The sequence below is a fragment of the Eurosta solidaginis genome, chromosome X, assembly GCF_040869045.1.
Source record: "Eurosta solidaginis isolate ZX-2024a chromosome X, ASM4086904v1, whole genome shotgun sequence".
Taxonomy (NCBI): Eukaryota; Metazoa; Arthropoda; class Insecta; order Diptera; family Tephritidae; genus Eurosta; species Eurosta solidaginis.
The window spans coordinates 142,497,944-142,521,693 of NC_090324.1; the positions used below are offsets into that span (position 1 = coordinate 142,497,944).

At 40.9% G+C, this 23,750-nt stretch overlaps 1 protein-coding gene across 13 annotated transcripts in view; it reads right to left on the reverse strand.

Moving 5' to 3' along the window:
- Positions 1 to 23,750, reverse strand: part of PIP4K (phosphatidylinositol 5-phosphate 4-kinase) — a 1,849,876-nt gene that overhangs the window by 1,069,092 nt on the left and 757,034 nt on the right. The window contains exon 10 of one of the 13 annotated variants that reach the window (XM_067758122.1): positions 17,040 to 17,124. The exons of the other annotated variants lie outside the window; for them this stretch is intronic. Coding sequence (XP_067614223.1) covers positions 17,055 to 17,124 — 70 coding nt within the window. The 3' untranslated portion in view covers positions 17,040 to 17,054. Of the gene's footprint in view, positions 1 to 17,039; positions 17,125 to 23,750 lie in introns of those variants that run through there. 13 annotated transcript variants of the gene reach the window in all.

Consider the following 23,750-nt stretch of genomic DNA (forward strand, 5'->3'; position numbering starts at 1 on the left):
CTTCAGTGGAATTCTGATTGCCAGCCTTCGACTCCGAGATTGGCAATAGCAAATTTTTGAAATAGGTCGTTTTAAGAATTTTCCGCTGCATAAAAGAGTTACTACCGCACCAAACCATCTGTTTCAGGGTGAAACTCTTGTATTCCTGGAGTGCTGCGTTCATGAATTAATAGCACCACGTCTCCATCAGCAGGATTTTTTTTTTGATGGGTCCACTTCGTACGTAGAGTGTGTAGATATTCATCAGACCATCTCTGCCAGAAATGTTGCTTAAGGCGCTCTACAATTTTCCAGCGAGTGAGTCGATTGATGTTGGGGTCAAGTAAATTTTCTTCTGATATGCAAGTGGTTGGCTTACCTACAAGAAAATGAGCAGGTGTTAGTACCTGATAATCATCTGGGTGAGTAGTTAACGGATACAAAAGCCTCGAGTTCAGGCAACTCTGGATTTATGTAAATAGCGTGCTAAGTTCTTCATAATTGAGTGTGCTATCTTTCATAACTCAACGTAAGTGATGTTTGGTCGGTTTCACACCTGCTTCCCATAAACCTCCGAAGTGGGGAGACGCAGGAGGTATGAAGTGCTTCGGCCTTTTTTTAAAATAACTTTACAGTTCCTTGTCAGCTCCCCCAAATATAGTTCCACAATCGGAATATAGGTCTGTACAGCGACCTCTTCTATTAACAAATCGACGAAAAGTGGCGATAAAGTTATCTGATGTTAGACTTGTAACTGCTTCCAGATGAACTGCCTTCGTGGTCATACATACAAAAAGGCAGATATAACCTTTTGAAATTATTGCTTTTCGCGCTGTAGATTGTTTAGTGGTTATAGGTCCTGCGTAGTCTAGTCCGCTATGGATAAATGCTTTCGTTGGTTGTAGGCGCACATTCGGTAAGTTTGCCATTTGTTGCTGGTGTGCTTTAGCTGTATATTTGAAACAAGCCATACATTTACTAAGTGTAGGGCGAGCTAGAGAACGAGAGGAGATAATCTAATAGCCACGCGTAACATAAGACGTCATCAGTTGTACTCCTCCGGGCAAAGTTTTGTGATGAGCGTCCCTAAAAATAAGCAAAGATAGTGGATTTTTTTGTTAACAAAATGGGATGTTTTTTGTCAAATGGTGCGTTTGAATTCTTTATTCGTCCTCTAACTCTTAGTAGACCTTGGGTACCAATGAAAGGAGAAAGGTTTAGGAACTTGGAGCTTTTGTGCAACAATGCAATATTTTTCAAGCAATCGATTGCACGCGCGAAATTCACATATTGTACCGCTTTTATAAAAGCGTTAAGCGCACGATTGAGTTGATATGTCTTGAGATGACCAGTTCCTATAGAATACCCCTCTTTGTGTTTACGAGTGAGTACTCTTGCTACAGTATTTTGAACGAATCGCAAAGCGTATGCTGTTACAAGTTTAAGTCGTGATAGGGAAGGAAAGTTCAGTGTAAAATTGGGATAAGCTGGCTCCGGGAGAGCAGCGTGTGTTGCTATATAAGTCTTACGGTGCTCTAAGGAAGTACTGCATTCAAGTTTGGAACGAGGCCAAGTATTTTCTTTTTGAATGACCCATTGTTGGCCGTTCCACCACAAGGGTATGTTATAAGGTCATGTGGTTTTAATCCCCTTATCAAACAGTCCGAAGGGTTTTCCTTTGTAGGTATGTATATCCACTGCTCTGATGTAGTACAACGGTGAATTTCTGCAACTTTGTTGGCTACATAAACGGTTCATCGTGTTGAACAACTTCGTATCCAACTTAAGACAACCATACTATCTGTCCAATAGTAAATGTTTGCCAGCTCTCGATCGAAACAATGCTTAACTTTTGCCATGAATTTAACTAACAGTTGGAACGTAGCGTTACAATAGTACGATCCCCACTGTAACCCTTTTTCTCCTACGCCTGAGACCCCCACTCTAACCCTTTTTCACCTACGCCTGAGAGTATACATACATAGTACATTAACAGGTAGCCAACAGCAGCAGCTACATACAAATGCATGCGAATAGCATTTGGCGATAACAACAATATGCACACAGCACGCCAACTCACAGTAAATGGCAAACAGAAGTATCCAATTAGCGGTTAATTTCTCACTCGCATCATAGCAGAAGCAGTATAAAAGAGAATGAATTTGCTGTTGGCATTTCATTCCTCGCAGGTTAGTCAGAGGAAGTGGTTGCTTTATTAAGCAACCCAGTTACTCCTCCTGACTAGCTGAGTTGAAGGGGTGCTGCCTTGGCACTTGTCACCCTGTGCTTGCGGGGACATCGGATTGTCGCCTTTATGGTTTTCTCGCCCGTGTCCCAGCTAAGTAAGGGGGGGGGGGGTCTCGCCGCCTTAGGGCTACCCCGTCCCTTCCTCTCAGCTAAGGCTCCAGCCGATCCGGTTCTACCGCTGCGTAGCGTGGTGCCTTCAGGCCCAGTTTCTCCTCGCAGCCTACGAACCGGCAAGGACAGAGCTGGTGCACCGCTCCCCGGAACTTTACTCTAGTGTGCGATCACGGGATGGGCGATGTCCAGAAAACGAGCCAATCCCACTCCCAGAGGGAAAGGGGTGCCGCCACGGCACTGGTCACCCTTTGCTTGCGGGGACAACGGGTTGTCGCCTTCATGGTTTTCTCGCCCGTGTCCCAGCTAAGTAATGGTGGGGGGGGGGGGCGTGGCTCGCCGCCGTTCGGCCAACAGACCCCTTCCCCTCAGTCCTGGCGCAGGCAGTAGAGCAACTCGTCGGCTAAAGGGGCTACCGCTGTGCCGTCAAGGTGCACTTCCCCTCAGCCCGCGGATCGACCTACAAAGTTCCAGCTGGTACAACTCCGCGTCCAGCCCTGCCATCGTGCAAGCATGGAGGCGGTGGTGTCCAGCTAGCGAGCCAGCACTAAAAACGAGTGAGCCAATCACACCACGTAGGGGAAGGGGGCGCTCTCAGGGAACGGGTCACCCTTGCTTGCGGGGACAACGGGTTATCGCCTTTATGGTTTTCTCGCCCATGTCCCAGCTAAGTAGGGGGGGGGGGGGGCTCCCCGCCTTATGACCATCCGGCCTTTTCCCCTCCGCCCCGGCTCCGGCCGTAGACCGGTCCAGCGGATAAAGGGGCTACCGCTGTGCCGTAAGGTACACTTCCCCTCAGCCCACGGATCGACCTACAAAGTTCCGGCTGGTACAACTCTGCGTCCAGCCCTGCCATCGTGCGGGCACGGAGGCGGTGGTGTCCAGCTAGCGAGCCAGCACTAAAAGCGAGTGAGCCAACCACACCACGTAGTGGAAGGGGGCGCTGTCAGGGAACGGGTCACCCTTGCTTGCGGAGACAACGGGTTGTTCGCCCGTGTCCAAGCTAAGTGGGGGGGGGGGGCTCCCCGCCTTATGACCATCCGGCCCTTTTCCTCTCCGCCCCGGCTCCGGCCGTAGACCGGTCCAGCAGCTAAAGGGGCTACCGCTGTGCCGTAAGGTACACTTCCCCTCAGCCCACGGATCGACCTACAAACTTCCGGCTGGTACTACTCTGCGTCCAGCCCTGCTATCGTGCGGGCACGTATGCGGTGGTGTCCAACTAGCGGAACGGCACTAACCATAATTCTTTTTTCATTCCTCGCAGGTCCCCCCGCCGCCGCCACTGGGACACCACCATCACGGGAAGCCGCCACCCGCAACCGCCGCTACTGGTAACCCCCCCCGAAAAGGTAACCAAGTTGAACGTTTGCACTGCCACCTCGCCTTGGCCACGCCACTGGTACGCGCTCCGTCGCTCTGTTGTTGCCGTCGCTATCCTACCGCCGTTGCGCTGCTGCTCCGACGACCGTTGGCCGCCTGCTATCCTACCGCGTTGCACCGCTGCTCCGATGACCGTTAGCCGCTGCTACCTCACCACCGTCCAACCTGCTCGCTGGTACCGTCACTGCGTCCATACCACTACATCCATCCGTCAGCTAATACTGTCCGCCGTCCAGCCGCCGTGCTAATCCCGCCACTGCATACCGCTGTACCAATCTGTCCGATAATATTGTCCGCCGCCCAGCCGCCGTGCTAATCCCGCCACTGAATACCGCTGTACCAATCTGTCCGCTAATACTCCCCGCCGTTCGACCGCCGCACCGACCCCTCTGCTATTGCAACGACCGTTAGCCGCCGCTCGCCTCCCTCCCCCGCCATCTTTGCACGGAAAGCTGCTGCCTTCACTAACCGTCAAGCCGTGTGTGTGTGCGTGTATTCGTCATTAACACAAAACAACTGTGTTCTTATTAAGTGGGGGTTTGTGGGACCTCTACTTGACCCTGGATTGACTGAGTGCTCCCTCAGCCTTCGACAAAACCCACCTCATACAGTGCTGCTGCACATAATTCTAGTATGGGAATCGTAACAGTCTTAAGCGGAGCCACTTTAGTTTTATACTGGATTAAGAATGAAGATGTATTGTTTTCGTTGTAAACAACTGCGTAAACTACTGCTGCATGCGCTAATGAAGATGCACCAATAAATCCATGCAATTCTATTTTACTATTTTTGTTACTGCCAATCCATCTTAATATTTTTATGCTTTCTAAGTCTTTTAATGAGTCACGATATTGTATCCATTTTTCTTTTAAATCAGTTAGAAGTGGATCCTCCCAATCCAATTTCTCCTTCCACAAACGTTGAAACATCATTTTGGCTAAAATTGTAGCAGGCGCTAACCAGCCCAGAGGATCAAACAGCTTCGAGGCATCTGATAGCATACCACCTTTGGTGATTGTGGAAGCGAAACTAAAGTTTAGTTTGAAGCATAGGTGATCTCCATTTACTTCCCAATGTAGCCACAAAGCTTTAACAAATCTCTCGTCCCTCAATTGAAATGAGTTAACATTATCTCGTTTTTCAGCCGGAATAAAATTAATTAATTCTAGAAAATTGGAGTTCCATTTTCTTAAATTAAATCCACAATTAGAGGGATTACTCAATTGCTGTTGTAATTCTATTGCCTCTGCAATGGAATCACCCCCAGACATTATGTCATCAACATACCTGTCTTTCAAAAATATTTCACTGGCGAGAGGGAACTCTGTCTTCTCATCAAAAGCTAATTGACGTAAAACACGTATTGCTAAATAAGGAGCTGAGGTAGTTCCGTAGGTAACGGTTCGCAAATTATAAATGCCTATTGGATTCCGTACATCATCTCTCGACAAAATACACTGAAAATGTTGGTAGTCATCACAAATCTTTATTTGACGAAACATTTTCTCAAAGTCAGCTGTAAATGCAATTTTATGGCAGCGCCATCGGGTAATTATACAAGGTAAGTCATTCTGTAAAGGTAGACCAATAGCAATATCATCGTTGAGAGATGGGCTCTGCTTTATGCCGCTTCCTCCATCAAGTACTAACCTTAATTTAGTTGCAGTGCTGCTTTCTCTTAAGACGCCATGAGGGCATAAAAGGTATTGGTTTTCTTGTAAATCTCTTGGGAACTCACCTATCCTTTCCATGTGGTTCAATGTTTCGGACTCTGATAGAAACTCTTTGTATAAAATTTCAAAATTTTTATTGGATGGAAGAAAATGACGGTAACTTGCCGTTGGTAAATAGAGTCTTAAAAAGAAGACGAACTATATATCGTCCAGTGTCATCCCTGGTATGTGCTTCTAGGAGTAGTTTTTCGCAGGCACTTTGTTCCTGGCTAAGAGGTTTTTCATCAAGCAACTCTTCCTGCTCCCAAAATCATCGAAGTGTGTCGTCATGTGTACATAAATTCAAATGTATTACGTCTGCAGAAATACTGTTATTAACAGGGCCAGAAATCATCCATCCAAAATATGTTTCTTGTAATAATATTCCCCTCTTATACTTTCTCATATCGGGTAGCAAAATATCACCATTTGATGTGTTCTATATCCAATTCGATATCATCTGGCGCAGTAAAAGTTGGGTCTGCGAGATTGAAATCAGAAATATTAGGTAAATTGCTTACATTTTATAGACTTGGTTTATACGAAGTAATTTTTGGTAGAACACATTATCTGCAGTCAATCGAAAACTCTTTCTCATAATGTGAGTACAATGTGAGACATTACTTTTCTTGCGGTTATGCCTGGAAGGCCCCCAATACCATTCATCGACACGTTAACATTGGTTTTATTGAGGTGGAGTAATTGAGGAGCATTCTCTTTTATAAACGAAGCTTGTGCTCCCTGATCTATAAGAGCTTTGAGATTATACCGATGAGATGATGAAGCAGCAATTAGTCGCATGGTAGCTAGTAAGACCAGAGAATAAATATTACTCGACAGAGAATGTACGTTTGGTGGTGTTTTGAGTGTTACAGCTTGATTGGTAACTGGTTTGCTGGTTGTACGGAGAGAAACAGTTGCGTTCAACTCACCATTAGCATTATTGGAGCCTCTGATTGTAAAGACTGTATGAAGTATAGTATGGTGGCTTATTTGCATTCCTGGCATCGCGATTTAATTTTGCATTCACTGTAGGTGTGACCCTTACCTAAACAGCTTAGACACAGCTTATTCAGCATAACAAATTGTTTTTTATCGTAAGAAGAGAGAGCAGAAAATTTAAAGCATTTATACAAGTGATGATGCTTTTGACAAAAAGGACAGATGGAGTTAGAAGATATTGTAGGTGCAGACGCTGTATTTGCATGCAAAATTCGTCGCTGTTTGCTTGGTACTTTATTGTTAGAATAAGGAACACTAGAGACAACCATATTCGCCTCACTATATCCCTCAACAAACTCAAGCGCACGATAGGTGTTCTCAAGGAATTTTAGCAAGCTCTGCACTTGAGAAATATCATTACTTCCATGTAACGACTGTTCCCATTCTTTTCGTGATTGTTTATCTAGTTTTTGAGCGAGTACGAAGATTAGTACAGGATCTCAACCTGCTGTGCTTACATCAACCGTTTTTAATAGAGCTAGAGAGTTTCTGGTCAAATCAAGAAGAGTTTTTATACTTTGCAGGGCCCCATCGGTAGGTAATGCTTCAAACGGTTTCTTTAAAATTTGGTCAACTAATTTTCTTTTATTGTGGTATCGATTTACTAAAGCTGACCATGCAAGAGCATAGCTAGCTTCCGCCGCTGTATATTCATTTACCATTTCCTTTGGGGTACCTGTACAAGAACCTTTTAAATAAAAATATTTTTGAACATCTGATAAAGCTGTGTTGTTGTGAACTAGTGATAGAAATATATCACGGAATGGAATCCATTCCAGACAATCTCCCGAAAACGTAGCAAGCTCGATTTTTGGCAACCGAGCAGCAGATGTTACAGTGTCGTTCCTAGAATTCACAGTGGCGAAAGTGCTTGCATGAATAGCTGGTGAAACTGGATTGCCAATTTCAAGCTGCGGTCAATTAGCTTTGATTTGAATGAAATAAATAAATCGTAGCATGAGCACAACACATCTTCAGACAAATAGGGAACGTCCTTTTCTTGAATTGAGTTATTACGTAGGGTTTCTAAGATTTTGTCGTGCCCTGACTTGAAGCTTTAGTAAATGTTGTCAGATTCGGTAAGCAAACTTTGAACATAACCTCTCGTCTTTTCGTCGAATGGTTTTGCTTCGAACGAGTCCATCATCCGCTGGAGATGCGCCTGAATCCGTCGTTGATCTTTAATGGCTGTGCTTACAACTTCCATTCTACTCAGATGAAAACAGGTTATAGGATGTATATTGTAACGAATGTTAGCAGCACTGAGCGATGCTATCGTCTCTAAGCCGATGCTAAGCAGTGACGTGAATGCACATCAATAATTCAATCATTATGTATCTACATAAACGAAACAATAACTGCGTCTACATATATGTACCATGTACGTATACGAGCAGCGGAGAGTCAATGCACCAACACATGCATATATCTGAAATTCTCCTATAAGTATGCAATGAGAAAAACTATAAAATTGTGCAATTGTAGTTACAGCTGAGAAGTTTGAGAGCTGCTGGACTAGTAGATTCTGGAAGCGCCTAGAAGATGCAAAGGTTGAAATCAAAGAGTATAAAATGCGGCAGTTGTAGAGGTGCTGGAGTTCAGTTTGATTTGAGTTTCAATTAAGACGATATCTAGCGAGCAATAGCAGCATTATTTTGAAAATCAGTTTCATTTGAGCTATCAATCAGTTTGGTTGTTAAGCAAGCTAGTTGCAAAGTATAAGTGTTATTGTGAAGTACTTTAATAAAGGACATTTTTCCATTATTCAATATTGGAGTTATTTATTCAACAGTTTAGTGATTCGAACTTAGCAGAAGGGCAAATAAGAGGATTTGCAAGTAAATTCGTTAGAATATTAAATATTGAGCCTTCCACGTGGTGGCGATTTGGCGAAGTTCTAGACTGGGGAGACTCACTGTTTTTAAAGGAGCGACTTTGCTTTTTGCAGCGAGGAGATGGGAAGAGAAAATGGTGTCGCTATTTTGTACTCGCAAATAAACACAAGCACAGAATGCTTTCTCTGAGGCATCTGAGAATCCATGCAGTTGAAAGGGTTTGGTGGGAGAGAACTCGACCCATCTGGGTATTTGTATTTCGCTTATGGTAGTGAGATTTTAGAAAGCTGATCCATTTATGAAAGGTGTTGGGTTTGACCTCTTCATCCCAGTCAGTTCGCTCTAGCCAGAGTTCTTGAAGGAGAGTTTTAGCCATTATCATATTTGGCGATAGCCACCCTGCCGGGTCAAACAACCGCCGACCGCCGACAATATTTGTCGCTTAGTTTTTGAGTTTTCTGCAGGGATAGGGTCGTGCGAGTCAGTTATAGCATTCCGTTTTATGCCGAGAGTCTTAGTTGAGCTTGCGTCGTGAAACTTGAGAACATTTTCAACAAGGAGATCAGATTTTGGGATTGATTTCAATATATCGGGGTGATTTGCCGTTATTTAAGCGGAAAACCGGCTGATTTTAATGCTTCGATAACCTGCTTAAGCGAGTCTATAGTGGACTGTATTGTGTGTTCGCCGGAGAGTATATCGTCTACGTATGTTTCTCGTAGCAATACATCGTGGGCGAGTGGGTGGGTGGGTTTTGTGTCTTCTGCGAGTTGATGCAGAGTGCGTATAGCCAGATATGGGGTACAGTTGACGCCAAACGTCACTGTCTTTAATTTAAAACTTTCCATTGGCAAATGTGGAGATTTTGGAAACACAATCCTTTGGAAATCTTGATCCTCTGCGTGAACGAGTATTTGGCGATACATCTTTTCATTGTCGCCGTTAAATAAATACTCAAAGAATCGCCATTTGAGTAGTACGAGCGTTAAGTCGTTTTGGAGGACGGGACCTGTGTGCAACACATCGTCTAACGAGTTGCCAAAGTGGGTAGTTCAAGACGCGTTAAAAACAATGCGTACCTTTGTTGTTTTGCTGCCGGGTTTTAAGACAGCGTGGTGGGGGAGGTAGAACGACGAGTACTTTCCGTTCTCGATGACTTCGCGTGATGAAGTTGCCTCCATATGGCCCGTGGTGAGGTATTCCTCCAAAACTTCTGGGTATTTTTCCCTTAATTTTGGTATTTTCTCCAAGGATCGCTCGACGCCGATGTATTGCTGCTGTGCTGCAATTCTCGAGTGTCCAAGGGCAAGGGTGCTGGGAAATTCCTTCTTAAATGGGACCTTCACCACATATGTGCCATCTTCCTGGCGGTGGGTGGTTTCTCGGTAGAGTTCCTCGCAAAATTGGTCCTCTTCCGAAAGGTGTTTTCTCCTGTTGCCCGAATTTCTGCAATAATGTGCTAAGGTTGTCATCTGGGTTTGCAATAACTTGGGCGGAGAATGCGTTCACTTGCTCTGTAATGGGCCCGCTGAGTATCCACCCAAATATTGTATTTTGGGCTAACAAGGAACCACTTACGTTGTCTTGTAGCCCCTGGAGTATTATTTGGAATGTGAGATCGCTACCTATAACCATGTCGATTCTCGAAGGGGTAAAACAGATAGGGTCCGCGAGTGGCAATTTCTTGCAAATCTATTTTTGACACTTTAATGCTGGGTAAGAAGTGGGTCAGTTTAGGCAATAATATCGCTTGGGTGTTTATTTTTGTTTTGAGATCCGACGAGCAGATTGTTATCTCGCAGATCTTGTTGGAGTTTTGAACTACCGATCCGCCCATTCCCGAGATCTTATAATGGGTTTCCTTGGTTGGTAGTTCCAAGAGCTTCTGGATTCGAGACGCTACAAATGTCTTCTCCGAACCCTGATCTATTAGTGCACGGATCTTGTGGTGTTCGCCATTTGCTTACACGGTGACTAAAGCTGTGGATAAAAGAGTAGTTTCGCTGCTACCCGCGAAGTGAGTTGAGGTCGAATTTTTCTTAAAGGGGTTTTGAGTGGCTTGGGTTTGGCTGGCCTCTTTTGAGGTTGACGCAAGTTTCGGGTCTTGACTTGGAGGTGGCACCGCTTGAGGGGTTGTGTGCGCCTTGCTCCTCTGCTGCCTGGGTCCGCTGTCTTGATGGGATTTTCCTTGGAAGTAGAGTAGCGAGTGATGTCGTTTTCGGCAATACACGCATGTGAAATTTCTACCACACTCTCTTTCCAAGTGAGAGCAAGCTAGACAATTTGTGCAATAATTGTTTTCTTCACAAATTTGTTTCGCTCTTGGGTGGTGAGATCTCTGAATTTAACGCAGCTCATTAATGAGTGGTTTGAATTACAGAGTTTGCATGAGGGTTGCCTCTTCGAATCGACATGAAACGTTTGGGTCTTATTCCTAAAGTTTGATGAGTTTTGGGGTGTGGAGGATCTGTGGGTGAAGTTAGAGTTATGGTTACGGATTTTGCTCGGCCTATACGTACTAAGTTTTTCTACTACTTCGTACCTTGTCGTGAGAAATTTGTCCACCTCCGACCATAGGGGAAGTTCTTTCCTAGAGTCGAGTGACTGCTCCCACAGTGTTAGGGTTTCATCAGGGAGCTTAGATAAGCATAGATATACGAGGATGGGTTCCCAATTGTTGGTTGGGACATCGTTCGCATTTAGGGTCGAGATACAATTATTTATGGTGGTTTGAATCTCATGGATTCTTTCCCCATTTTCAGAAAAAACTGTGGGCATATTAAATAGGGTTTTTCATTGATTGGCTAAGAGAATTCTACGATTCTCGTAGCGGGACTTGAGTGCTTCCCAGGCCAAGACAAAGTTTTGATCATTAAGGGGGTATTTTTTTAATAATAAGGGCGGCTTTCCCCGAGTTTTTGCCCTCAGGTGATAGAGTTTCTGGGACAATTTAGGGTGATTTATGTAGACCGCAGTAAACATATCCCGTAAGGACGGCCAGTATTCATATCCACCATAGAAGATTTCGGTGTCACATGTGGGGACTTTTAGACAGGGTTGATGCTGAGAAGGGTATGGGTTTGTTGTATGGGGTTTACTGTTTGTTGATTAGGCTGGTGGGTGCTAATCAACTCGTTGATCCTGAGCTATGTGTGCATCGCTGTGTCGAAAGTGCCGTCGTATGTCTCCTCGAATGCCGTCCTGGATTTTTCCTCTGTTCTCCTCAGGTGTACCGCTTCGTATGCAGCTTCTACCGCTTGTAGACGCTGTGTTTGTGTTGAGTGTTGAGTTCCTCCAAATACGCCTTCAGACTGCTTTCAGGGTGATCCGTCTCTGCTATCCCCCACCACTTTCCGCAGAATTTTTCTAACTTATTAATTGCGAAGATGATTTTTTGCTCGATCCTGCTGTATTCGTCATCATCGGACTGGGATTTTGACCGGGTATTACCCCCCGGTGCCGCTAGGGTCTTGGGTTTTTCCCGCTTGTCCCTCATTTTAAAATGTGGTTGTAAAAATTCTCAAAACTGGTACAATAGTTTTAGCCCACTGTAAATTTATTTGATTTTTTATAATATCAGGCCCACTGTACTAATTTGTATAGCGGAATTTGCTGAAGCAAGTTTGGCTTATGAGGGTGGGAACTACTTGTCTTATGTGCAGCAATGAGAATACTTTGGCATCCTCGGTAATATTCTTTGTCACCCGTTTTCCTTTTATCTCGATTTTTTCCCCTTTTTGGTGTGTGGAGGGTCTACCCTTGGGGATCGGATGTACTGCTGTGTTGTATTTGTTGTTGTTGTTGTACCACTTGTGCAGGTATACTGCTCGTGGCTCTAATAAAGATGTGAAAGGCTGCTGTGTGTGTTGTATTGGTTTTGTTGTTGGGGTACTACTTGTGCAGGTATACTGCTCGTGGTTATACTGAAATGTATATTTGGCAAGAAGCTATATTAAACAATTTTTTCCTTGCTTCCACAATTTTGACTCACTGTGCAATTTTTCTTGTTGCGTTTATAAGTGTGTCTGTGCAAAAAGTATTGAAATTAGCCGGTACCTTAAAACGAGGTATTTCCTTCCTCGGGCAACAAGGAACTAAGTCACTTTTTTTTCTCGTTTATTTTAATTCTTTTTATGTATATATCTTTGCACTTTTTAATTAATCTTTTTCTTCAGCTTTTCTCGCTCTTATTTTCCAGCGCTTTATTTTGTATATATGTATTTGTATGTATGTACTTTTTGTTAAGCACTTTTTACTTAAATTTTGTTTTTCACTTTAGCACCTTTTTTTTTGCACTTTTATTGTTTTTCATGCGCGCCCGGGTAAGTATTTTGCATTTACATTAATTCGTACGTTTTTGTTGTTTTATGTAAAAACTTTTATTGGGTAAATATGCACGTAACACGGGTATGTATTTTTTTTTTTTGGATTACAATTTTTTTCCTCACTTTTTAGGTTTTTTATATAGGTTTTCTTTACACCCCCTTCTTTTTATATTGGTATTTTAGAAAATTTTTTCCCACTTTTTAGGTTTCTTTAGGTTTTCTTTCAAACTTTTATTTCTTTATATTTGTATTTTTTCCAATTTTTTCCACTTTATTATTATTAAATTTGGGCTCATGTCTCCAACAACGGCTAATGTCTTGCAATTTTGTTAACTGCCAAGTGAAAGGTGATATCGAGCGCTTCGTGTCGTGCTGGCTTTAAGATGAGCTTGCTTATATGAAGTGCGCTAGTTTGACGACAAGGGTAGTAATAGAACTTTTAGAAAAGGTATCGATACTGGTACTCATATAAAATATTCGGATCAAAGTATCGATGCTAGTACTCATACTCAGTGTTGCATTCAAACACTAATAGTACTTTAGATCAGGTTTTTTATTCAATTTTTGTTAGTTTGAAAGTTTATTCAAGCTTTTAGAATGAATCATACGATGTTATAAAGAACAAAATGAAGGTAAACAAGTAAAGGTGTCTAAATTCTGGTGTAACCGAACATTATATACTCAGCGTGAGCTTCAATTATACATTTCATTGCAGATAAATTACTTTTCTACATAACACGTGGCACCGCCCGTTTAAAAAAAATGTCTCCCCCTTTCCTCTTACAATAAAACTTGATAAGTAAAATATAATTGATTCAAAACCCTTTTTTTTTTTTAAGTTATAGCTTATTATCTGGTCTACGACTCTTTTAAACTTGTTTTATATCTAAGTTGACGTGGTCTTTAACTGTCCCCGTCCATTTTTACTAGAAATATTTTCTGCTATAAGGAAAATATGTGTACACAATTTCATCACGATATGTTAATTTTTCTTCGAGTTATGGCTCCCGAAACATAGAAAATTGCCTAGTCAAAAAAGGGGCGGTGCCACACCCATTTTCAAAAATTTTAGTGTTTTCCAATTTAGTGTTATAATTCAATTTAGAAAGTAAAATGCTATTGATACAAAGCTCTTTTTCGCTAAGATATAACATATAAATTGGCAAGCTTCTTTAAAAAATACAACATTAACACAGCATTCAAAACATCGAACAATATAGGGCGAAAACTAGGAACTAACATTAACTCAGAGGATCCTTTTAGCAGCCACGGCGTATACAAGCTTACCTGCGGATGCCAGCATAGTTACATAGGACAAACAGGACGGCAAATAAGAACGAGGTTCAGAGAATATATTAGAGATTACAACAAAAAAATACGGAATCCAAACATTATACCCGAGTCTAACTTCGCGAATCACATGGTCGAGAATGAATGTTCCCCAGCAAACATCAATAAAACAGTTAGGGTTCTTCACATACAGGAAAAGGGCCGACGTCTCAACGTACTCGAAAACATGGAAATCTACAAACAGAAAACATTCGACGGTAGAATAATAAACGAACAGATAAACACAATTTCTGACACAATATTCGAGCCTTTAAAACTTGTTTACAGGAAACAACTTAATCACACAGGTACAACAGACAAACACACAACAACAAATAAACACAAAACAATTAACACACCAAAACAAAAAACCGACAAAGAAGGCCAAACGACTAAAATCACAGATTTCTACCTACCCCAGTCAGCCACACAAATCGATTAGTAAACCACCCTCGGTTCTGAATGAACACACAGCACATACACATAACTAAATATATACAAGCATCAATTTGACAATACCTGCTCATATACATACGAACTATAAATACAGGACAAACGACAACAACAGATCAGAACGAAAATCGACACTGACGATGGCACAACGCCGAAACCGGTTTGTCTCAAAACCAAATTTGACAAGGGATGACGGAAAATCGTTCCAATATACATCATATAACTTATTATTTTCGTCTACGACCTTTTCAAAAATTTTTTATATAAAAGTGGGCGTGGTCTTTAACTGGTCTCGTCCATTTTTTCTAGAAATATTTCCTGCTATAGGGAAAATTTGTGTTCCCAATTTTATTACGATCCGTTAATATTTCTTCGATTTATGGCACTCGAAACATAGAAAATTGCTTAGTCATAAAAGGGGCGTTGCCACGCCCATTTTTTATTGTTATAAATCCACTTGGGAAATGAAATATCATTGATATAAAGTTCTTTTTTGCAAAGATATAGCTTATTTTATTCATCTACGACCCTTTTAAAAATCTTTTATATAAAAGTGGGCGTGTTCTTTAACCGATCACGTCCATTTTTTCCAGAAATATTTCCTGCTATAGGGAAAATTTTTGTACCCAATTTTATTACGATCCGTTAATTTTTCTTCGAGTTATGGCTCCCGAAACATAGAAAATTGCTTAGTCATAAAAGGGGCGGTGCCACGCCCATTTTTTAAAATTTGAAGTTTTTCCTATTTATTGTTATAAATCCACATGGAAAATGAAATACCATTGATATAAAGATTTTTTTTGCAAAGATATAGCTTATTTTATTCGTCCGCGACCCTTTTAAAAATCTTTTATATAAAAGTGGGCGTGGTCCTTAACCGATTTCGTTAATTTTTCTTCAAAGCATTCCTTATAGTAAAGGTATAACATCTCTGCTGAATTTTGTTGCGATGGGTTTAACGATTTTTGAGTTATGATTAATAATATTTGTAAAATTGATTTTATCACAAGTGGGCGGTGCCACGCCCATTTTAAAACTTTTTTAAAAATTTTATTTAAGAGCCGCAATATCAATCCACACATCAAACTTCAACATTCTATGGGTATTATTTTCTAAATAATCAGGTATTTTGTGTTTTCCAAAATGTTATATATATAAAAAGTGGGCGTGGTTCTCACCTGATTTCACTCATTTTCAATACCAATCTATTTTGGGTCCAGATAAGCTCGTGTACCAAATTTGGTGAATATATCTCAATATTTACTCAAGTTATCGTGTTAACTGACAGACGGACGGACATGGCTCAATCAAATTTTTTTTCGATACTGATGATTTTGATATATGGAAGTCTATATCTATCTCGATTCCTATATACCTGTTCAAGCAACCGTTATCCAATCAAATTTAATATACTCTGTGTGCAAAGCACGTTGAGTATAAAAAGTAATAAAGAATGAGTAAATCAAAACAAAGTAGAATGACAATGCTTATTCACAATGATACTTATTTCTTAAAAAATGTTAAGTGTGATACAGGGTCATTGATAAAATTCATTTATAAGCAAATACTAAGCAGTTCGTACTGAACATTCTCCCCCTCCAAGAACGAATGTTCTTAATGTTCTTCTGCGTTGTCTTCAGTGGAATTCTGATTGCCAGCATTCGACTCCGAGATTGGCAATATGCAAATTTTTGAAATAGGTCGTTTTAAGAATTTTCCGCTTCATAAAAGAGTTACTACCCGCATCAAGCCATCTGTTTCAGGGTGAAGCTCCTGTATTCCTGGAGTGCTGCGCTCATGAATTAATAGCACCACGTCTCCATCAGCAGGATTTTTCTTTTGATGGGTCCACTTCGTACGTAGAGTGTGTAGATATTCATCAGACCATCTCTGCCAGAAATGTTGCTTAAGGCGCTCTACAATTTTCCAGCGAGTGAGTCGATTGATGTTGGGGTCAAGTAAATTTTCTTCTGATATGCAAGTGGTTGGTTCACCTACAAGCAAATGAGCAGGTGCTAGTACCTGATAATCATCTGGGTGAGTAGTTAACGGATACAAAGGCCTCGAGTTCAGGCAACTCTCGATTTGTGTAAATAGCGTGCTAAGTTCTTCATAATTGAGTGTGCTATCTTTCATAACTCGACGTAAGTGATGTTTGGTCGGTTTCACACCTGCTTCCCATAAACCTCCGAAGTGGGGAGACGCAGGAGGTATGAAGTGCCATGTCGTTCCTGCGTTTGCTATTGCTGCTGCTAAATGATCTGTGGCTTCGGCCTTTTGCTTTTTAAAATAACTTTGCAGTTCCTTGTCAGCTCCCCCAAATGTAGTTACACAGTCGGAATATAGGTCTGTACAGCGACCTCTTCTACTAACAAATCGACGAAAAGCGCGATAAAGTTATCTGATGTTAGACTTGTAACTGCTTCCAGATGAACTGCCCTCGTGCTCATACATACAAAATGGCAGATATAACCTTTTGAAGTTATTGCTTTTCGCGCTGTAGATTGTTTAGTGGTTACAGGTCCTGCGTAGTCTAGTCCGCTATGGATGAATGCTTTCGTTGGTTGTAGGCGCACATTCGGTAAGTTTGCCATTTGTTGCTGGTGTGCTTTATCTGTATATTTGAAACAAGCAATACATTTACTAAGTGTAGGGCGAGCTAGAGAACGAGAGGATATAATCTAATAGCCACGCGTAACATAAGACGTCATCAGTTGTACTCCTCCGGGCAAAGTTTTGTGATGAGCGTCCCTAAAAATAAGCAAAGATAGTGGATTTTTTTTGTTAACAAAATAGGATGTTTTTTGTCAAATGGTGCGCTTGACTTCTTTATTCGTCCTCCAACTCTTAGTAGACCTTGGGTACCAATGAAAGGAGAAAGGTTTAGAAACTTGGAACTTTTTGCAACGCAAGAATATTTTTCAAGCAATCGATTTCACGCGCGAAATTCACATATTGTACCGCTTTTATAAGAGCGTTAAGCGCACGATTGAGTTGATATGTCTTGAGATGACCAGTTCCTATAGAATGCCCCTCTTTGTGTATACGAGTGAGTACTCTTGCTACAGTATTATGAACGAATCGCAAAGCGTATGCTGTTACAAGTTTAAGTCGTGATAGGGAAGAAAAGTTCAGTGTAAAGTTGGGATAAGCTGGCTCCGGGAGAGCAGCGTGTGTTGCTATATAAGTCTTACGGTGCTCTAAGGAAGTACTGCATTCAAGTTTGGAACGAGGCCAAGTATTTTCTTTTTGAATGAGCCATTGTGGCCCGTTCCTCCACAAGGGTACGTTATAAGGTCATGTGGTTTTAATCCCCTTGTCAAACAGTCCGAAGGGTTTTCCTTTGTAGGTATGTATATCCACTGCTCTAATGTAGTACAACGTTGAATTTCTGCAACTCTGTTGGCTACATAAACGGTTCATCGTGTTGAACAACTTCGTATCCAACTTAATACAACCATACTATCTGTCCAATAGTAAATGTTTGCCAGCTCTCTATCAAAATAACGCTTAACTTTTGCAATGACTTTAACTAACTAACTGCTGCTGCACATAATTCTAGTTTGGTAATCGTAACAGTCTTAAGCGGAGCCACTTTAGTTTTAGACTGGATTAAGAATGAAGATGTATTATTTTCGCTGTAAAAAACTGCGTAAACTACTGCTGCATACGCTAATGAAGATGCACCACTAAATCCATGCAATTCTATTTTACTATTTTTGTTACTGCCAATCCATCTTAATATTTTTATGCTTTCTAGGTCTTTTAATGAGTCACGATATTGTATCCATTTTTTTTTTTAAATCAGTTAGAAGTGGATCCTCCCTATCCAATTTCTCCTTCCACAAACGTTGAAACATCATTTTGGCTAAAATTGTAGCAGGCGCTAACCAGCCCAGAGGATCAAACAGCTTCGAGGCATCTGATAGCATAGTACCTTTGGTTTTTGTGGAAGCGAAACTAAAGTTTTGTTTGAAGCATAGGTGATCTCCATTTACTTCCCAATGTAGCCACAAAGCTGTAACAAATCTCTCGTCCCTCAATTGAAATGAGTTAACATTATCTCGTTTTTCAGCCGGAATAAAATTAATTAATTCTAGAAAATTGGAATTCCATTTTCTTAAATTAAATCCACAATTAGAGGGATTACTCAATTGCTGTTGTAATTCTATTGCCTCTGCAATGGAATCACCCCCAGACATTATGTCATAAACATACCTGTCTTTCAAAAATATTTCACTGGCGAGAGGGAACTCTGTCTTCTCATCAAAAGCTAATTGACGTAAAACACGTATCGCTAAATAAGGAGCTGAGGTAGTTCCGTAGGTAACGGTTCGCAAATTATAAATGCCTATTGGATTCCGTACATCATCTCTCGACAAAATACACTGAAAATGTTGGTAGTCATCACAAATCTTTATTTGACGAAACATTTTCTCCAAGTCAGCTGTAAAAGCAATTTTATGGCAGCGCCATCGGGTAATTATACAAGGTAAGTCATTCTGTAAAGGTGGACCAGGAGCAATATCATCGTTGAAGGCTCTGCTTTATGCCGCTTCCTCCATCAAATACTAACCTTAATTTGCCGTTGGTAAGTAAAGTCTTAAAAAGAAGATGAAATATATATCGTCCAGTGTCATCCCTGGTATGTGCTTCTAGGAGTAGTCTTTCGCAGGCACTTTCTTCCTGGCTAAGAGGTTTTTCATCAAGTAGCTCTTCCTGCTCCCAAAATAATCGAAGTGTGTCTTCATGTGTACATAAATTCGAATGTATTACGTCTGCAGAAATACTGTTATTAACAGGGCCAGAAATCATCCACCCAAAATATGTTTCTTGTAATAATATTCCCCGCTTATACTTTCTCATATCGGGTAGCAAAATATCACCATTGGATGTGTTCTATATCCAATTCGATATCATCTGGCACAGCAAAAGTTGGGTCTGCGAGATTGAAATCAGAAATATTAGGTAAATTGCTTACCTTTTCTAGGCTTGGTTTATATGAAGTAATTTTTGGTAGAACACACAATCTGCAGTCAATCGAAAACTCTTTCTCATAATGTGAGTACAATGTGAGAAATTACTTTTTTGCGGTTATGCCTGGAAGGCCCCCAATACCATTCATCCACACGTTAACGTTGGTTTTATTGAGGTGGAGTAATTGAGGAGCATTCTCTGTTATAAACGAAGCTTGTGCTCCCTGATCAATAAGAGCTTTGAGATTATACCGATGAGATGATGAAGCAGCAAATAATCGCATGGTAGCTAGTAAGACCAGAGAATAAATATTACTCGACAGAGAATGTACGTTTGGTGGTGTTTTCAGTGTTACAGCTTGATTGCTAACTGGTTTGCTTGTTGTACGGAGAGAAACAGTTGCGTTCAACTCACCATTAGCATTATTGGAGCCTCTGATTGTAAAGACTGTATGAAGTATAGTATGATGCGCTTGTTTGCATTCCTGGCATCGCGATTTAATTTTGCATTCACTGCAGGTGTGACCCTTACCTAAACAGCTTAGACACAGCTTATTTAGCATAACAAATTGTTTCTTATCTTAAGAAGAGAGAGCAGAAAATTTAATACATTTATACAAGTGATGATGCTTTTGACAAAAAGGACAGATGGAGCTAGCAGATATTGTAGGTACAGACGCTGTATTTGCATGCAACATTCGTCGCTGTTTGCTTGGTACTTTATTGTTAGAATAAGGAACACTAGAGACAACCATATTCGCCTCACTATATCCTTCAACAAACTCAAGCGCACGATAGGTGTTCACAAGGAATTTTAGCAAACTCTGCACTTGAGGAATATCATTACTTCCATGTAACGACTGTTCCCATTCTTTTCGTGATTGTTTATCTAGTTTTTGAGTGAGTACGAAGATTAGTACAGGATCTATCCTGTTGTGCTTACATCAACCGTTTTTAGTAGAGCTAGACAGTTTCTGGTCAAATCAAGAAGAGTTTTTATACTTTGCAGGGCCAACTAATTTTCTTTTATTGTGGTATCGATTTACTAAAGCTGACCATGCAAGAGCATATTTAGCTTCCGCCGCTGGATATTCATCTACCATTTCCTGTGGGGTACCTGTACAAGAACCTTTTAAATAAAGTGATAGAAACATATCACGGAATGGAATCCATTCCAGACAATCTCCCGAAAACATAGCAAGCTCGATTTTTGGCAACCGAGCAGCAGATTTTACAGTGTCGTTCCTAGAATTCACAGTAGCGAAAGTGCTTGCATGAATAGTTGGTGAAACTGGATTGCTAATTTCAAGCTGACGGTCAATTAACTTTAATTTGAATGAAATAAATAAATCGTAGCATGAGCACAACATATCTTCAGACAAATAGGGAACGTCCTTTTCTTGAATTGAGTTATTACGTAGGGTTTCTAAGATTTTGTCGTACCCAGACTTGAAGCTTTGGTAAATGTTGTCAGATTCGGTAAGCAAACTTTGAACATAACCTCTCGTCTTTTCGTCGAATGGTTTTGCTTCGAACGAGTCCATCATCCGCTGGAGATGCGCCTGTGTCCGTCGTTGATCTTTAATGGCTGGGCTTACAACTTTCATTCTACTCAGATGAAAACAGGTTATAGGATAGTTTTGGGAAAGACAATAACTTCGAAATATTATGTTACTTGTATTAAAGTAAAGCAAGTATTTGTATACTTACGCAAATCACTTGCATTCGACGTTCCCGGGTTTTGGCACCATTTCAGTGTTGCATTCAAACACTAATAGTACTTTAGATTAGGCTTTTTATTAAATTTTTGTTGGTTTGTAAGTTTATTCAAGCTTTTGGAATGCACTTGAAAACTATATATTCAGGAAAAAATCATACGATGTTATAAAGAACAAAATGAAAGTGAAAAAGTAATAAAGATTGAGTAAATCAAAACAAAGTAGAATGAAAATGCTTATTCACAATGATACTTATTTCTTAAAATATGTTAAGTGTGATACAGGGTTATTGATAAAATTCATTTATAAGCAAATACTAAGCAGTTCGTACTGAACACTCAGTTAAATGTATCGAGTATACTCCATCCAAGTGACTACTTCGTAATTTTTATCTAAAGTGAAGAAACTTTTTTGTAAATAAGATTGTATGTTTTGAATTTAATAAAAAAAAAGTAAGGAAGTTTAAGTTTGGACGAAACAGAACATTATATACCCATTTGTGTACTCTTACATGTATTTTAAGGATACATTTACAGAGAAACGTCACGAACACTAAATGACTTAAACATGTTTGATCGACTTTTGGAGTTTAAAAAAAATTTCACTTAGAAAAAAGTTGTTCTAAACGGGGTCGCTCCTCCGCAGTGGTTTGGTAAGAACTCCGAGTGTACTTCTCCCATAAAAAGCTTCCCAGTGAAGATTTATTTGCCTTGAAGATGACTTAAACATGTTTGATCGACTTTTGGCGTTTAAAAAAAATTTCACTTAGAAAAAAGTTGTTCTAAACGGGGTCGCTCCTCGGCAGTGGTTTGGTAAGAACTCCGAGTGTACTTCTCCCATAGAAAGCTTCCCAGTGAAGATTTATCTGCCTTGAAGATGCCTTTCGGAATCGTATATATGTAGCACGACGCAAATTGGAAGGGAAGCTGGTTCTAACTCTCCTCGGAGCAAAATCGCGTCAAGTATTTTTTATGGCATCAAACGTTTTGTGGGGAGATTAACTAAATATAACTTACGTACTTTGCACGACCATATCTCTACTGATTGTTGTTGTTGCAACAGTGCTTTACTCCATCCAATAGGTGCGACCACGCACAAATTGTCATTAATATCCTCTAGCGGGGGTTCAAGGAAACCTGCAACTCCAAGAGGGGTGGACCACAGAGAAAGGGGTGTTAGAGGCAATGGTTCCATGTGATAAGATGTCTGTTGGAATGCCCAGGTTTCTGTATATTCAACAGAAACTATTTGTACAGCACTTCCTTTCTCTCCCTAATGGGGAGTACTCTCGCCTCACTATGTAGGTGGTGCTCTAGGGACATAAGAAGACAGCTCGCGTCGGCTCTGAGAGCGGTGTTTTGACAGGCCTGTACTTTCTTCGACTGAGTAAACTTAAGGCTCGGCGACCACATCGGAGACGCGTAGCATGCAAGCGGCGCCCAATTGCTTTGTAAGTGGTAATGAGCGTCTTTTTATCTTTACCCCAAGTGCTGCCGGTAAGAGATTTAAGAATTGGTTACGGCTCTGGATTCTAGGTACAATTTATACATAGTCATCGATGGGTGGGCCGGGACCTGTAGCCATTATCGCGCAACCGTCGGCGTAGAAAACAATGGTAACTCCTTCTGGGTCAAAGGGAGTTTCCAGGCAGATAATTTGCGGTCCACCTTTTGAGATTAGGAGGAAGAGGGGACCCTTACAAGCCTTGCAGTAACTTGGCGTGGTTGTCTCTACTGGTAGTATTGTTATGTACCATATATTTATATATTGTACTTTTGACTGTACTTTGTGGATCTTAAGCATGTAGACCATCGGAACTTGGTAAAGTATCGGCGAAAAGTATCGAAGTAAAGTATCGATACTTTACTCAGTACCTGGAAAAAAGCATAGAGTACGAAATACTCGAGTATTATGTTGTAAAAGTATCGATATTACTCACTCAGTACTTGTATCGTTCTATCACTAGGCAAGGGTGTGTGACGAGATCAACGATAACAAGGGCGTGTGCTGGTCGTGCTTGAAATGCAGATCCACGGAAGTGGATTTTTTAAGCTTTTCAAACATACCTGAAACGCATTCTCCGAAATCGCCAAAGAACTTTCTTCATTGGGGGATAAATTATTATGAAAACTTGTTTAAACCATTTAAATGTATTACCGATTTACGTTCTAATGCAAATAGTGAAAGCCGTGAGTTCAAAAACGGACTGATGTCTCGGCTGTACTGACCCTCGACCACGTTCAAAGCATCCCGAACCCAATCTTTCCTGCACCCAGCACCCTAGAATCAAAAAATTTAGCATCCTCAAATACACTTGCAGTAGAGCCTTCAACATCAAATGCACCTCCAACAAAACCAGGAGCTAAAAAATATTGAACCTGTAAACCGTTCTCAGGCGTTAGTTATGGAAGAAATGTATTTTCCTTTAGATTAGATGTACCCGTTGAACATTTTAATACTCTCTTGAGCAACGATTTTTGGCTCCCTGGGGCACTTGTGCGGCAATTTGAATATAGGCGGCGTAAGAGTGTTCCAAACTTACAAAGATCCTTCCCAATAACACTGAGTCAAATAACTGCACGTAAAATCTGCTTTAGATATATTTTACCAAAATATTAGAGGCTTAAAAACCAAATTAACTGAGCTGTTTTTAAAAGCATTTAGCTTGATTCGCCATATAATT